General features: G+C 45.4%; 1 protein-coding gene across 2 annotated transcripts in view; it reads right to left on the bottom strand.

Moving 5' to 3' along the window:
• The window catches only part of TATDN2 (TatD DNase domain containing 2), a 559782-nt gene that overhangs the window by 126511 nt on the left and 415365 nt on the right, over nucleotides 1–17906 (bottom strand). Inside the window, exon 5 of one of the 2 annotated variants that reach the window (XM_078661683.1) lies at nucleotides 8418–8545. The exons of the other annotated variant lie outside the window; for it this stretch is intronic. Coding sequence (XP_078517809.1) covers nucleotides 8418–8545 — 128 coding nt within the window. The remainder of the gene's footprint in view (nucleotides 1–8417; nucleotides 8546–17906) is intronic. 2 annotated transcript variants of the gene reach the window in all.

Below are 17906 nucleotides of genomic sequence, written 5' to 3'. Positions count from 1 at the left end.
GAGAGTCCACTGCGTAAAGGGAGCCTCTCGCAATAGAGATAGGAGAGGGATTTCACTTCCCCTGGGATCACAGCTTACTGGACTTTGGACGTTGCCTTGACTCGTCTACCGGTTTGTGTCCCCGTCACCCTTCCCCTCTTCTCCCCATGTTGTGACTCTCACCCTCCCCTCCCTTCCTCTTTCCCACCTTCATTAGCTGTCTATTTCCCCATCTCCAACCCCCCCTGAATCTCTCACCTTGCCTTCTTTTCCCCTTACGTATTTGTGCTTATTGTTTATCTCAACCTTACAAGTAACTATGTTGCCATGCTCTAAGAACTATGTAACCTTTGTAACGATGTAACCTGTAACTATGATCTGATGCTCATGTAAAGCGCTCTGATACCTCCGGGTCTAGCCAGCGCTATATAAAACTTTTAAAATAAAATAAAATAAATAAATAAAATAAATAACTAGAGTCACGAGTGCATCACAGCCAACTGGCAGAGCCCTTGAAAAAAGAATAAAGAAAGGCTAAACCTGTTCAAATGAATGAAAAGAAAAAAAAAACACTGCCAGCGTAAAAACTGCTTTGTGGTGCATATCAAAAGCTTAATTTGGTTGAAGAGGGCCACACGCTTGTACCAAGCACATTTAGCCATTAAACTGGGAATAAAAGATTCCCACCAAAATCCAATTCTGCAAAGCAGAAAACTCGGTCTCGTTTCTGGGGACATAGGTTTTTGAGAAGTATTGAAATCAGATCCGCACAGCTCTTGTGATTCAATCACTACATACCAATCATTTTAAAAACACCTAAAACATTTAATGATCCAAAACGGACATCCCTCACCATTAATACTCCGTCCTCGGGTGAAATCAAGTGATAACCATCTCCACTTAAAACAGGGCCGGGTCTACAGTAAGGCATTTCTATATAATATGTTAGGACACAACTAAAGAGGGCACTCAAATAATACTAAAAGCATCAGAAGTAGTGTGGCAATTGTCACTGTACCTAAGGTCTAAAAACCCACAGCCTGGCCTAAAGAGGCAGAGTTTTTTGGCCTCTAGTACATACCAAGAATAACAACTTCCAAGAATCGATTCAACAATCCCAAAGATATATGCAGTCACCAGTAACTTCAAAACAAAAACTGTAACTGGTAGGAAACATGGCATAAACATGATCTCAAAAGGCCATCCATTCCCTACATGCACTTGGTAATTAAAAAATCCTATACACTGTCTTATGGAGATGGTTGTTGGAGGTGAGGGAGAGCTTTGCATGCATCTTTGATTTTCACACACACATAATAATTGTTGAATTTAATTAAAAAAGGTTTTATATAGCGCGAACATGACCACAAGGGGTATCTGAGTGCTTTACAATTTAGCAATCGAGAAAGGTATAAGAGGAAGTAACAGAAAACCAACAGATCAACATACAATTATCACAGTGTCATAGAAAAGAGCGTGTACTCGAGTGCCTTGGAAGCTAAGGTTCTAATGCAGAAGTTTCAACTTCCTTGTTTGAAAGAGGCAATAGAGGGAATCAGTCTGACATCAGAGGGCAGGGGAGTTCTAGATTCTCGGGGTGATACCCGAGAAGCTTCGATTGTAGGTTCTCTTTTTATGAAATTTCTGTGGTTTGAGCAGTAAGGAGCTGGCACTTCTAGGGATCTAGCGCCACCAGAGAGCTCGGGTTTTTATGCGAGGTATATCGGAGTGTTGAAATGAATGGCTTTGGGGCCATGCATACCAATATTTTTGTATCCTTGATTCATATGGGAGCCAATTTAGGTATATCAGCTCAGGCGTGTTAGGATTGTTTCTTTTAGAACCGATTAAGGCCTTGCAGCAGAGTTGAGAGCGGCCCTAAGTGGAGAAGTCTTCGATCTAGAACGGCCGCAGAGGGTTGCACTTCCATAATCCAGCTCAGAGATAACAAGGGCTTGCACCGCAACCTTTAAGTCATTAAAGGGGAAGAAACATTTTATTTTCTTTAAGACGCTCAATTGGAAGTTCGCTACTTTGGTGAGTGCACTAATGTGCTTCTGCATGTTCAGACCCTTATCTAGCATTATTCTCAATGGGTTAGTGGAATCAATGATCTGTGGCGTGCAATTAAGAGGAAATCCATTTTAAGAGAGTTTAATTGCAGGTGGTAAAGTGTCAGCCAACTTTTGGTTTTCTGTAAAACTGAGTTGAGGGACTTGATGTCTTCAGGGGAGGGGACCTGATGTCTTCACGGGAGGAGACATTCAAGTACAGTTGGGTGTCGTCGGCATACGTGTGATAGTGAATGCTGGATAGTTTCAAAATTTCTGTTAAAGGCTCCATGAACTAGTTGAAGAGAGTGGATGGAAGTGAGGACCCCTGTGGTACCCTCAGAGTGACCAGAGAGGGATGAGACGAAGACTGGTTCACCTTGAATCTTTGTGTTCTATTGTGGAGAAATGAGGAGAACCAGTTTAGCACAGCCCCAGAAAGCCCCATCCTGTGCTTTAATAGGTCGATTAGGTTGTCATGCTTACCCGTATCAAAAGCTGATAAGACGAGGAGGATCAAAAGGCATGATTCATTCTGATCAAGCATTCTTAGCGCATCGTCTACAATGTGAGTGAGAGCAGATTCCGTGCTATGACCCGGGCGGAAGCCGGATTGGAATTGGTCTAGAAGTCGGAATTGATCAATGTGGTTATAAAAAGGGATTTGAACACATTTCTCGAGGAGCTTTGCTAGCGTGGGAATGTTGGAAATAGTGTTGGTCAGAGTGATCCGATCTGCAGATGGTTTGTTTAGAATAGGTGTGACCTCCCTTAACTTTAGGCAATCTGGAACAGCACCTTGAAGTAGTGAGGCATTGACTATCTTATTCCAAAGTGGGAGTATGGAGGATCTCATCTCAGAAAAGAAGTTCTATGGCAAGGGATCGTTAAAGTGGTTAGATGGTTTTAGAGTAGCTAAAGTTTTGAGTACAGTGCTTTCATCCAAAGTTTTGAATATGTTCGAGGAAGCATTTTTGTTCGGAGGGAAAACCCATAGGGTGGGGTCCCATGAGACCGAGGAGGAAGGAGGGTAATATGAGGTGTGATTGGTAGGTGCTCCAAGGCTGACCGTAGTTCAGATTCGATCTTAGATGGCCTTTAAAGGAAGAAGACCAACTGAGGAAAGGTTAGGTTGTCTGTTTGATTGAAGCTAGATGAGTTCAAACACTTTTTTGGTTGTTTTTTTTACTTGTTCTAGTTGGTTTCTGAAATACCTAGTTTTAGAGCATCTAATATGTTTGTTGTAAATATTTCTGAATGATATCAGCTGGTAGAGATGTTTGAGGAAGGGAGAAGATCTCCACAATCTTTCTGCTAGTCTCAGAATATCGTCTTTTTTTTGTATTTAGACTACCATTGAAAAAAGGTTTGGAGACTTTGGAGGACAATCTTTTTAGCTGTGGAAGAGCAATCGAGTTTAGAATGCTTGTCATTGAGCAGTTATAATGGTCAGTAAGGTAATGGACAACCGGCATGTTCACAGGAGAGGGCAGGATGTTATCACTAAGGGCAGTCAGATCACACAAGTTGATGTTTTGCAGGCATCTTTACCAGTGTCTGGGTTTCTGTGGCTGGACTGTATTAACTCTCACAGAATTTGAGTTGACGAAGGTGATGCAATGGTTACATAGGCATACTACTTGCATTGCAGCATTTGAATAATTAAAAGTATAAAGCAATATTTACTAAACAGTAACATTCAGATGAAATTTGAAAATGGTACAACATCCTTATTGGATAATTTCTGCAATGGCATAAGCTGCACAAATACGTATAGAATGGTAATTCACTAGCCACACTATGACACACTCTGAGATGTTTACATTATTGAACACAGATTTGTTATATGCAGTTTTGAAAAGTGAAGTTTGCAGTGTTCTGATGCCAATTTACATTTAACAAGTGATGCACACTTAAAGCAAGCTCGTAGTATTGCCAGCAGATCATCAAAGCAAGGAACTTTTTTTCAAACTGTTAGGGATGCTCGTTGATGACGTGTGGTTAGTTTCATTATACAAATATGCTGTGATTAGGCTTACATTCTTTTTCTTACGGGTGACAGATTTAGAGTTGCAATGCTACAGCAGTAAGACAGTCTGAACATGACCAGGTGGAGTAACTGGAGAAATTGAAACTACAAGTGGGGTCGCAAACTGACTAAGAGGAGGGCAATACTGACAAGCATGTAGGGGCATTACCAGTGTGGAGAAGGGGTAGAAGCATTAGTGTATGCACAGAAGGCAAGTTTGGAAAAAACAACAGCAGTGTAGAAACTGATGATGAGTAGCAGCCCAAGGAACAATGTCCAAGTGGTGATATTAGATCAATCAATCGGGGATTGTAAGCGTGCTACTCACCCGTGAGGGTCTCAAGGCGCTGAGGGAGGGGGGGTCCGCAAATCTGTTTAGCTGAAGAGCCAGGTCTTGAGGGTCTTCCTGAAGGTGGTCAGGGAGTGGGAGAGTCAGATGTCAGCTGGTAGCTCGTTCCAGCCTTGGCTGCAATGTGAGAGATCTTCCGCCTGCTCTGTGGATGCTTGGGGTTTCGGCCAGTGAGAGGTTGGAAGATTGGAGTTTTATTTTTGGGTATGTGGAATTGATTGTCATTGAGGTATTTGGGTCCGTTGTTGTGTAAGCATTGGTAGGCGTGAGTGAGGATTTTGAAAGTGACTCTTTTCTCTAAGGGGAGCCAGTGGAGACTTCTTAGGTGTTGACTGATGTGTTCATGTCGGGGGATGCCGAGGACGAGTCTGGCGGCAGTGTTCTGTATTGTCTGGAGTTTGCGGAGTAGGGACTTGTTGATGCGGACGTAGAGTGCGTTTCCATAGTCCAGTCTGCTGGTGATGAGTGTGTGGGTGACTGTCTTCCTTGACTCAGAGGGGATCCACTTGGAGATCTTGTGGAGGATGCTGAAGCAGCTGGAGGTGACGGCGTTGACCTGTCGCTTCATGGTGAGTGATGAGTCGAGTACGATACCCAGGTTCTTGGAGTGGTCTGAGGGGGTAGGTGGGTTTCCGAGGGCAGTCGGCCACAGGTGCTTTCGGATGTATGACATTACAACGCATGCTTTTACCACGCATGCCTTTACAACGCGGTATTTACAACGCATGCCTTTACAACGCATAGCGCTTTATGGTGCTGGATAGTGAATAGTTTAATTTACTATTTCAACTCCAGTCCCCGTGGATAGTAGGGAAGGTGTTGGATAGTAAATTAAATCTATTCCCTATCCTAGAGCGCCCCCCCGCGCAATGCGTTGTAATGGTTTGCGTTGTAAATACCGCATTGTAAAGGCACTGCGTTGTAAAAGTTGCGTTGTAAAGGTTGTTCACCGGTGCTGTCCCATGCAGAAGGGGTGGTACCGAGGACGAGGACTTCTGTCTTCTCTGTGTTGAGCTTCAGACAGCTGTTCATCATCCAGACTGCAACATATTGCTTTCCTTTCTGCAAGTTGAGTTTGGCAGTGGTGGGGTCTTTGGTGAGGGACAGGATGAGCTGGGTGTCATCGTGTAGGATACGATGTCGAGGCCGTGTTGTCGGACGATGGCTGTGAGGGGGGCCATGTAGATGTTGAAGAGGGTGGGGCTCAGTGATGAACCCTGTGTGACTCCACAGGTGATTTTCATGGGATCAGAGATGAAGGTTGGGAGTCTTATCCTTTGGCTTCTTCCGGTAAGGAATGATCAGATCCAGTCAAGGGCTGTTCTTTGCATGCCTGCGTCGTGTAGTCTGGCAACTAGTGTGTGGTGGGAGACGGTGTTGAAGGGCGCTGATAGGTAGAGTAGGATGAGGGCTGCGGAGTGGCCTTGGTCCAGGAGGGTGCAGATGTTTCTGTGGCGGCGAGTAGGGTGGTCTCAAAGCTGTGGTTGCTTCGGAACCTGGATTGGGATGGGTCGAGGACAGCGTTCTCTTCAATGAATCGTGTCAGTTTCCTGTTGATTGTTTTCTTTGCAACTTTAGCTGCGAAGGGGAGGAGCAAGATGGGCCGATAGTTCTCGAGGTCGGTGGGGTCAGCTGTGGGCTTCTTGAGCAGGGGTCTGACTTCTGTGTGCTCCCAGTCATCTGGGAAGGTGCCGGTTTTGAAGGTGGGGTTGATGGTGCATTGTAGTTCGGGTGCGATGGCAGCCGCGGCTCTGTGGTAGATGTGAGGTGGGGCAGTGGTCGGTGGGGCCCCCAGAGTGGATGCTTTTCATGGTTGAGGTGGTGTCTTTGGCCGTGATCGGTGTCCAGTTGGAAATGGTGGGCTGGCTGGTGTTTCTGGGGGGGCGGGGGCCGTTTGTGGCGCCTGGTCGATGAAGTTGTCGTAGAGGTTTTTGATCTTGGGTGGAAGTAGGTTCCACGCTTGTCGCAGAGGTCTTGGGATGGGTGATGTCTGTGGCTTTGCTGTGAGGCTTGGTGAATTCTTGAATGACACTGAAAAGTTCCTTGGAGTTGGTTGAGTTGGCCAAGATTTTGTTGTGGATGAAGCTCCTCTTGGTGTCTCTGATCTGGGTGTGGTAGTCTGTCATGGCGTCCTTGTAGGTGGTGTGGTTTTCGGGTGTCTTGGTGTTTCTCCAGTTCTTCTCCAGGCGTCTGCAGCTGCATCACGCTTCTTGGAGAGCAGTGGTGAACCAGGCGGCTTTCCTGGGGCATTGTCTGTCGGGGTTGCATAGCAGGGCGAGCTCGTCTGCACAGTTGGAGATCCAGGTGTGGCGTCCTCAGGCCGCGTCGTCTGCCCAGGTGTGGTTGTTTCGGGTGAGGGTGGAGTTAAGTTGCGCATTGGTAACCTTGCTCCAGTTCCTTTGTGGTGGTCGTGGGGCTGGTTTAGGTGCCCTGGGTTTGTTAATGGCGAAGTGTGCGATGTGTACGCAGTGGCGGTCGGTCCATGTCGGCTGCGTTGTGTGGCTGAATTGGCGCTGTTACCTGCCATGAAGATGGGGTTCAGGGTGTGCCCTGCTCTGTGGGTCGGTGTTTATGAGTTGTTTAAGTCCGATGCTGACAAGATTGTCACCAAGGATAGTTGAGTTGGGGTTGCTGGGGTTGTCGAGGTGGAAGTTCAGGTCTCCAATGAGTATGTAGATTGTTGAGGCAATGGCGTGGGGTACGATTAAGTCGGTGATGGTGGTGAAGAATGGTGTTTGGGGGCAGGGGGTCTGTAGACAAGGGTTCCTCAGAGTGTGGCTTTGCGGGTGGTCTTGATCTGGAAGTGCAGGTGTTCAGTGAAGGGGAAGGTTTCGCTAGAGGTGGTGAGGCATAGGGCGCTCTTGTGGGCAATGGCGAGGCCCCCTCCTGGGTGGTTGGGGCAGTCTTTCCTCTGGATCTTGTATCCGTCTGAGATGGCGGTGCTCATGTCGGGGGCAGAGCATGTGTTGGTCCAGGTCTCTGTGAAGAAGGTGATGTCGGGCGAGAGAGAGTCAAGTAGGTTCCAGATTGCCATGGCATATTTGTGTACAGAGCGTACGTTGAGGAGGATGCATTTTAGGGTGTCGCCGGCGGTGTTGGAGGCCGGGGTGGCGGTGAGGGTCTAGCGGCAGTAGAACCGCCCATGGGTTGTCGGCGAGGCCTGTTGGCATTCTTTAAGTCTTCCAGGGTTGAGTGTGAGGAGGGTGGTGGTGTTGTAGCGATGGGTAGGGGGAGGTCCAGGGTTCCTGGCGCTGGCCCCAATCAGAAGGGCGTACCATTGGCGCATTCAGCGCGCCAGCAGCGCAACCACACAGTGGCCGCCATTAAGTAGGGGACGTGGGAGGGAGGGGACGTGGGAGGGAGGAGAGGCTGGGAGTGGGGGAATTCTGGGGGAAGGGGCCGTAGGGGCAGCAGCGGCGAAAGGAACAGGCAGGGACGAAAAAATAAAAACAGTGGCGGAGGCACAGATTTGAGACCTAGAACACCGTCACTGAGGGACCGTCCTGCTATACCTTAAAGTAATCAAGGCCAGGACAGAGTAAGAACATTGTCGAAGTGGTATGAAAGCAGCAAGTCAGGCATGAAAATAGACAAGCTGGGAATGTTGTAAGTTTACGGGCAGGAAACACTTGCCAAAAGTGCAGCTACAGAGCTAAAGTGCCGTTAGTGCACAAAAAACATGCCTGATGACTTTTCTTTACTGGTGAAAGAATGTGTTTCCAGGTCCAAATTCGGGAGCATTAGTCGATAGCTTTCTGTGGCATCTCATTAAAACTAGCTGGGATCAGTAGGCTTCTGGTGAAAGTCAGAGGGAAGAATACAAGTCTGGCAGCATGGGACTTTCTGTGGTAATTTTCTATGGAGAAGTCACTTTTGGAAAGTTGTAACATTATGATCAAAAGGTTCTTGCTAGGGAAAAAGACATGAAATGACATCACAGACAGGTAACCCGCCGGCAGCTGCGGCTGAAGCCCTCCGCTGGTCAGGGGTACAGTTAAAAGACCATTACCTATGTATCTTGTAGTCTCGAGGTACGGCCTTTTTCATGATTTTCAGCACGTCCTCATCTGCATCTCTGCAGTGAATAACAAGCGGTTTCCGCAGGCCCACAGCCAACTGCAGCTGGCGCTCAAACACCTGGGGAAGCAGCAGGACGAAAGGACACAATAAACAGGGAAAACACAGACAGCTCTTCACAATCATGCGTGCTCATTATCAACAGCTTCCTCCTGCATGTACATGACTCGGCTGGCTACCAAGAGTCCCCAAAGTACAAAAATTACATGCATTTTAGAAAATGTTCATCTAGCAGGTCTTTACTTCTAGGCGCACTTTCAAAGATCCCCCTCCCCCAATACATTTTCTCTCCTAATGACACCCTCAACTTAACTATAACAGGGGTCAACTTCACATTCTCCCTCTAGTATTCAATCGAAATGATAAGTTCACATAAATATTGGGAGCTTCAGCTATTTCCTCTCAATATTACCCTCAGTTTCTCCACCCTGCTATTTTGGGTACAGAGAGGGCCAACTCCTTGTGCAGCATTCAATGTCGCCGCAATGAAAGAGATTTTTAAAAAGTTTTCCTCAACACAAGATTTCCTCAAAACTGTGCGACACATGCACACAATTCTTGCACCCCCATGAGCGATAGCCTTGCCATAATGGAATCACCATTCTGCAGTTATTGTTGGGGGACTGAGCGTGTAAAAGAGAAGAAAACTACATAACTCACTTCCTTATCATGGATTCTCAACAATCACTCATCCAGGCATAATATACAGTTACACAGGTAAATGCTGTCTTATCTTTGCCATTATCCGTTCATGCAAAGAAAATGAGAAACCAACATAACAAGCATTTACAATGCAATAGGTCTCGCATTAGGAAAGTTTGAGCTATTGGTATTGTAAATTACATATTTTTTATTTATGTTTTGTTTTTGAAAATAGCGAAATTAATAGCTTTGTCATTTACAATGCCAATAGTTATATAACTTTTGCAAATGTGACACCTATAGCATTTGTAATGCAATATGTGTTGTATTTACGTGACTTACATGTATTGATATTACAAATTACAATGGCTTATATTTTTTAATAATACTTAAATAAAAGTTATTGTAATTTATAATGGCAATAGCTTAAAATGTTGTAAATAACTTTTGTGAAGATTATGCTCAGTGTATTTTACTTTGACGAAAATCCAAGAAGAGAAGTGAAATATTAACATCTTTTTGTTACATTTGTATTAAAGCTTGAAACATTGAGAGAACATATTTGAACCAGGTGTTGTTGAATGGTTGCACAGATTGATGCTGTGGTGGCGCTGAGTGATGTTGTGATAGCGAACGAGTGATGCTGTGGCGTTCAGTGATGCTGTGGTAGCGCATAGTGATGTTGTGGTGGTGCTGAGTGATGCTGTATGCTATGCTATGTTTTGTTTTGCTATCCTATGTTTTGTTATGCTATGCTATGTTTTGCTATCCAATGCTTTGATTTGTTATGCTATGTTTTGTTATGCTATGTTTTGTTATGCTATGCTATGTTTTATTATACTATGCTTTGTTTTGCTATGCTATGTTTTGTTGTGTTTGGTATGCTATGTTATTATATGTTTTGCTATGCTATGTTTTGTTGTGTTTTGTTAAGCTATGCTATGTTTTGTTGTGTTGTGTTTTACTATGTTTTGTTATGCTATATGTTGTGTTTTGTAATGCTATGTCTTATGTTATGCTATGTTTTGTTATGCTATTGTTTTGTTTTGCTATCCTATGCTTGTTTTGTTATTGTCAAGAACCTACGAGTTGTCCGAAACCTTCAGGTTGCCGCCACTTGTATTCCTGCTCGGCATAAGAGGGTTCGAGCGGTGGTAAAACCACAGCGGTTCAATGTGTGGTTTCCTTGGCCGTTTTAAGAAGATTCTGGCAATTGTAAATAACCTTTGTACAGTACCTTTTAGTTATTGGTAATCTAGTTAGTGTGCTTCCCCTAAGATGGCCGACGGACTGAGTCGCTCTATGTTCTAGTAGCGGTCGGCATTCTAGTGAACCTGTTGGAAGCGCGAGCTTGGAACTGCGCACTTCAACAAGAGAATTAGTTGAGGAAGCAGCCGGTGTTCAGCTTCGCGTCAATAGTTCATGACGGAAGCTTGAATAATCCTCGGTTTTGCTTCACATTCTTCCAGTATAGTCAGAGTATATTCCTAGACGTCAGAGAAGTATTCTCCACGACAGCAGTGGAGTTTCCGTCTTCGAGAGGAAGTCAAATTCCAGTCAGCTGAGGTGGCAAGATAGAAACGATATTGGCAAGGACTACATCGTCTTCCCCTTCAGCAAACTTTCACTTCATAGAACCTATGAGACAGTGAGCAACAGCTGTGGAAACGATTGGAAATTTACAGTAAGACAGCCTTTCTGCGTACTGAAGCAGCGAACTTTGGTCCTTGTTCCCTTCCTTGCGCTTTCCCTATCTTTCCCTTCTTCTTGTACCTTACCTGTACCTTTTTGCGCGCTCTGAAGGAATAATTGGGCTGAAGCTGCGGGGAGAACTGTCCTATTGTCTACACTGAACATACAGAACCCCCCCAATAAGGCAGGAGTACGAGGCTATCCAGGTAAAAGGCGAAGAGGACATTAGATGCAAGTAATCGATGCAAGTCTAAGAACTTGCATCGATTACCGAGCATTGAATCAAGTAACAATTAAAAACAGATATCCTTTGCCCTTGATCTCTGTCTTATTAGATCAAATAAAAGAAGCTAGGGTCTTCACGAAATTGGATCTGCGGGGTGCCTATCACCTCATTCGAATGAAGGAAGGGCATGAATGGAAGACTGCTTTTCGAACTAAATTCGGCTTGTTTATTTATTTATTTTTATTTATTTTTTTGCATTTATAATGCGCGCAGATACCCACAAAGGGTTTCCCGGCGCCAGGACTAAGAGACCGACAACGCAGAAAGCAACACGGCCAAAGATCACAATTATTTGTTGAAAAGCCAGGTTTTGACGCTTTTCTTAAAGCTGGCAAAGTTCTCCTCCTTTCGTAGAGCAGGGGGAAGGGAGTTCCAAAGGGCTGGTCCCAGATGGGAAAAGGATTTCCCTCCCACTCTGGCCAGTTTAAATCTAGGAACCACAAAATTTGCTCCATTTGAAGAACGGAGATTGCGTGCAGGAGAATAGGGCCTAACTAGTTTTTGCAAATACTTTGGTGCGGTTCCTGCCTTGATCTTAAACATATAGGTCAAGGCTTTGAACCGAACACGGTTCTCAACCCTGAGCCAGTGCAGGTCCTTAAGGTGCTTCGAAATCCTTGCTGTCCTGGGGATTTTACACAGCAGCCTGGCTGCGGAGTTCTGGACTAGCTGAAGCCGCCTGATCACGGCTAAGTTGGAACCCAGGTATAGGATGTTACCGTAGTCAAGCCTAGATGTAATGAATGCATTGACTACGGTCTTCTGGGTATCAACAGGCAGCATCCAGATAATCTTCCGCAGCCATTTGAGGATAGTGAAGCAAGTGCCAGCCACTTTATTGACCTGCTGTTTCATCGATAGTGTGTCATCGATGCACACCCCTAAGTTTCTGACCTGGGTAGCCGGAATAGGAAAAGCGCCCAAAGATGGCGGCCAATGAGTATCCTGCCACAGGTCTCTATTTTTACCTAAGAGAAGGACCTCCGTCTTCTCCCCGTTGAGCTTCAGCTGGTTCATTGACATCCAGCTGAAGATTTCATGAAGACCTAGTTTCAGCGCAGAGGGGGATGAAGGCTCCGAGTTGGTGAGAGAAAAAATAATCTGCGAATCATCCGCAAAGGTCATGAGTTCAAGACCTACTCGCTCTGCTAGATCGGCGAGGGGGCGGAGATACAGGTTGAAAAATAGCGGACTCAAAATTGAGCCCTGAGGCACGCCATGGGGCGAAACAAAGGTGTCTGACTGAGCCTGAGAGGACGAGATCTGAAACGTCCGGTTGCACAAATAGGACTCGATCCAGTCCAGCGCTGTCCCTCCGACACCATCCTCACTCAGCCTGATAAGCAGTCTGTTGTGTGAGATGGTGTCGAAGGCTGCACTTAGATCAAGCAGGACAAGCGCAACAGTTTGCCCCTCGTCCAAGAGCCCCCTGATCTTCTCGGTGACTCCCAGGAGGGCGGACTCGGTGGAATGACCAGCCCTGAAACCTGACTGGGAGAAATGGAGTAAGTTGTTATTCTCCGTGAATGTTGTAAGTACACCGTGAATGTGCTTCTCCAAAATTTTTGAGAAAGCAGGCAACAGGGAGATGGGGCGATAGTTGGCCAGCACCTCAGGATCAGCAGACGGCTTCTTCAGCAGAGGGCTGACCATGGCGTGCTTCCAGGACGCTGGGACTTTTGCCAGATGAATAGAGGCATTTAATGTCTCAGAAATGATCCTCAGAGCAGAGTCATCCAGCTGGCTCAGAATGCTAATCGGGAGAGGGTCACAGGGGGAGCCTGACTTAATGGAAGTAGCCAAGGATTTCAGGGTGTCCAAGGAGATGGATGGCCAAGAGTCAAGCCGGTATCCTACTGATCTAACTGGGGACGGAACTTCTCTGCCATCCCTCACCGGGGGGTTAATATTAGCAATAATGGTCTCAATCTTTTCCACAAAATAAGTGGCAAGATCTTGACATTTTTGGGTGGTAAGGGGGCGTGCGGCAGCCATGGAATTTACTCCAGTTAGTTCCTTGACTGTATTGAAAAGAGTCCGTGCTTTATTAGCAGCCGTGTTAATAGTCTCTGTTACATAACAGGCTTTGGCTATCGTACAGGCAGAGTGATAAAGGTTTCTGGCCTTACGGTATATTTCTTTTTTTAAAGGGTCGTAATGTTTACGCCATTTCCGTTCGAGTGCCTTACACTTAGTTTTTTCTAATTTGAGTTCTTCAGTGTACCAGGGAGCCGGTGGGCGGTGAACATTCCCCCTACACCTGGAAATAGGTAGGCAAGTATCAACTGCTCTCTCCAACCAAATATGGGTTTCCAGCGCATTTTTATCCATATCACAACCCAGAACAGGGGGGGATATCTTTAATGCATTTTGCAGCTCAGTCAGGTCCAGCCTTTTCCAGTTTCTCATAAGGGTCGGAGGCCGGGTGGAGCATGGCTGCTTGGGTTCTCTAAGGGTAATACTAAAGAGAGTTAAAAAATGGTCGGACCAACAAATAGGGTCAGTTTTTAACCATTTTAACTCCTTTATGTTGGATATAATGGGGTCCAACAAATGTCCAGCTTTGTGAGTAGGGCCCTCATTACGCAATATCATATTCAGAGTAGTAAAATCCTCCAAGAGGTTCACAGCTATACTATTTGATTTGTCCTCCAAATGGAGATTTAAATCACCCAATATAGTCAGGTTTTGGGCATTAAGAAAGTAAGGCGAGATGAAATTAACCAAATTCGCAGCCCAAACACTACTATTTCCAGGAGGGCGATAAATTAAAAAACCAGAGAACATAAAATTTGGGTTTACTGAAATTTTAAAAAATGCTGCTTCGCATCCAGGGATGTTAACCACTTCAAGGTCACAGTTAAACTCCCTGTTAAAAATCACGGCAATACCACCTCCAACCTGTCTTACTCTATCTACTCTGGCAATAGCATAGTTAGAGGGCAAGGCGGCGGCTACATCGGGACCTGCACTATCATGCAGCCAGGTCTCCGTTAAAAACACAGCACATGGTTTTTCTTCAGCTAAGAGATGGTAAATATCTGCTTTGTGTTGGGGTAAAGATCTACAATTAACAGTATAAAAAGTAAAAACACAGGGGTTTTGAACAGGGGAATGAGTAGGTAGCTTACGAATTTGTGTGACCTCTGGGTGGGGCTGAACATTAGATAGGGCAAAAGCACAATGAGGACATGCTTGTGTGCCCGTTAGGGAAGGTTTTAGGATGGTACATTTTCCGTTGCCTCTAGGGCGCAGAGCCCTTAGCTGATCCGCAGAGATCATACCTGTAGCAGCGTTTCCTGCCCCATGCCCCGGCCTGGCCCGGACGGGCACAGACGGGCTGGTCTTAGGCTCGTCTTTGGCGCAGTCAGAGGCGCCTACCCTGCGCGCCATCGCTGCGCGCTGGGGCCGACAAGTAGCTAAATACCCTCCAGGAAGCGGAGGTCTAGAGCGCTAACCGCTCGACACTCTTTTTTGAATATTGTGTGATGCCCTTCGGGTTGTGCAATGCCCCCGCAGTATTTCAACATTTCATAAATGATGTAATGAGCGATCTAATTGATAACATTGCGATCATTTACTTGGATGACATTTTGATTTATTCCAAGAACCCACAAGAGCATCCAAAACATGTAAGATTGGTGTTGGAAAGACTTCAAGCCAATCACTTGTTTGTGAAGCTAGAAAAATGTGGTTTTCATGTGAACCAAGTTGAATTTCTGGGATTTGTCATCTCCTCACAAGGCATCACCATGGATCCAGGAAAGGTGTCCGCTGTGGAAGATTGGCCTACGCCACATAACATCAAGGAGATTCAGAGATTTTTGGGATTTGCCAACTTCTACAGACGTTTTATCCAGGGATTTTCTCAATTAATCTCCCCTATAACTCGTTTGTTGAAGAAAGGTGTCAAGTTTGAATGGTCTAGTGAGGCGGAAAGAGCATTTTGTGATCTGAAAAGGAAATTTGTGTGTGCTCCAATTCTACTGCATGCTGACCCTATGGAACCTTTTTACCTGGAAGCAGATGCCTCAGATCAGGCGATTGGAGGTGTCCTTTCCCAACGGCATCCACAGACTGGGCAATTGCATCCTGTTGCCTATCGTTCTAGGAAGTTGCTTCCGGCAGAATTAAATTATACAATCACGGAAAAAGAATTATTAGCAGTAAAGGACGCCTTCGAGGATTGGAGACATTATTTGCTGGGAGCTAGACATACAGTTACTGTATTCTCTGACCATAAAAATCTTCAGTTTTTAAAGACAGCCAAGACACTCACTCCACGGCAGTTACGCTGGTCTTTATACTTCGCGGACTTTGATTTTGTAATTACTTATCGTCCAGGTACTAAAAATGGAAAAGCGGACGCTTTGACCCGTATGAACACTGTAGAAAGTGAGCATTCTGTGGAACCTCAACCTATCATTCCGGAGTCCAAGATTGTCTGCACCCTTTCCATTGACAATTTTCAAGAGGAGGTACGGAAAAGTTTGACCCAAGAAGAAATTCAGAAATGGGTGCGGTTGGAAGATGAAAGACGTTGTCATCAAAATTTACCTAATGTTAAGGAAGCTTTGTACCTGCCCACACCCTCTCTTCAACAGAAGGCGTTACAGCACTGTCATGATCACCCCTTAGCGGGCCACAAAGGAATCTCCAAGACACTAGATTTAGTACAGCGCTATTTTTGGTGGCCTGGGTTATCCTCTCATGTAAAAGAATATGAGCAATCTTGTGAGCTTTGTGCTCGTGGGAAACCTAGCAGACAAGCTACTCAGGGTTTACTTCAACCACGTCCTACACCTACCCATCCTTGGCACACCATCTCCATGGATCTTATAGTAGATTTGCCTAAGAGTAAAGGTTTTAATACCATTCTGGTGATTGTGGACACTTTCACTAAAATGAGCCACTTTATTCCCTTGTCAGGCATTCCTACTGCTCCAGAGTTGGCCCGGGTTTTCAGTGAGAACATAGTGAAACTGCATGGAGTCCCAAAGATAGTGGTGTCTGATCGGGGTTCTCAGTTTATCTCTCATTTTTGGCGGGCTTATCTGAAAGGATTGGGAGTGGAGAGTAGGTTGTCCACTAATTACCATCCTGAATCTGATGGTCAGACGGAGAGAATCAATCAGGAGCTAGAGCAATACCTCCGTTTGTTACTCATTGATCAGGGTGGTGATTGGTCAGATCGATTATGGATGGCGGAATTCACAAGTAATAATGCAAAGAGTTCCTCTACTGGTTACTCTCCATTCTACTTGAATTCTGGTCGCCATCCAAATCTTTTTGTAACTAAAGAAGATCTGGGAGTTCCTGCAGTGAATGAGTTATTAACTCATATTAATGCCCTACATGAATCGGCAGAGCAAAATCTAATCAAAGCCAAGATCTCATATAAGAAATGTGCTGATAAACATAGACAAGCTGCTCCTGGGTATCGGGAGGGTGATTTGGTTTGGTTGTCCACCAAGAATCTTCATTTAAAGGGCAATAGGAAGTTTCAGCCGAGATTTGTAGGTCCTTACCCTGTAGAGAAGGTTTTGGGTCCAGTGACAGTGAAATTAAAGTTACCTACGAACTCAGCAATTCATCCAGTTTTCCATGTGTCCTTATTGAAGAAGACCAAGCCAAAGATGCGTCTCAAGAAACCCCCAGGTCCTTTGAACGTTCAGGGTCAGGCAGAATATGAAGTTAAGGACATTCTAGATTCTAAGTACAAGAAGGGTTCCCTCCATTACTTAGTGGATTGGAAGGGTTATGGCCCTGAGGACAGGTCCTGGGAACCTGAGTCGCAAATTCATGCTCCACAGTTGATAAAAAGATTTCATACACTGAATCCGTCCAAACCAGGACCAATAAATCGGTCCTTAAGAGGGGGTACTGTCAAGAACCTACGAGTTGTCCGAAACCTTCAGGTTGCCGCCACTTGTATTCCTGCTCGGCATAAGAGGGTTCGAGCGGTGGTAAAACCACAGCGGTTCAATGTGTGGTTTCCTTGGCCGTTTTAAGAAGATTCTGGCAATTGTAAATAACCTTTGTACAGTACCTTTTAGTTATTGGTAATCTAGTTAGTGTGCTTCCCCTAAGATGGCCGACGGACTGAGTAGCTCTATGTTCTAGTAGCGGTCGGCATTCTAGTGAACCTGTTGGAAGCGCGAGCTTGGAACTGCGCACTTCAACAAGAGAATTCGTTGGGGGAGCAGCCGGTGTTCAGCTTCGCGTCAATAGTTCATGACGGAAGCTTGAATAATCCTCGGTTTTGCTTCACATTCTTCCAGTATAGTCAGAGTATATTCCTAGACGTCAGAGAAGCATTCTCCACGACAGCAGTGGAGTTTCCGTCTTCGAGAGGAAGTCAAATTCCAGTCAGCTGAGGTGGCAAGATAGAAACGATATTGGCAAGGACTACATCGTCTTCCCCTTCAGCAAACTTTCACTTCATAGAACCTATGAGACAGTGAGCGACAGCTGTGGAAACGATTGGAAATTTACAGTAAGACAGCCTTTCAGCGTACTGAAGCAGCGAACTTTGGTCCTTGTTCCCTTCCTTGCGCTTTCCCTATCTTTCCCTTCTTCTTGTACCTTCCCTGTACCTTTTTGCGCGCTCTGAAGGAATAATTGGGCTGAAGCTGCGAGGAGAACTGTCCTATTGTCTACACTGAACATACAGAACCCCCCCAATAAGGCAGGAGTACGAGGCTATCCAGGTAAAAGGCGAAGAGGACATTAGAATATTAGAACTGTAAAATATGAACCTAGAGTAATGAAAGTCTCCTTATTTCCCAGTCAGGAAGCCTT

This window comes from Lissotriton helveticus, chromosome 9 (genome assembly GCF_964261635.1).
Source record: "Lissotriton helveticus chromosome 9, aLisHel1.1, whole genome shotgun sequence".
NCBI classification, from domain to species: Eukaryota; Metazoa; Chordata; class Amphibia; order Caudata; family Salamandridae; genus Lissotriton; species Lissotriton helveticus.
Note: the sequence above shows the minus strand (reverse complement) of the source record. Positions and strands in the feature narration are given on the sequence as shown.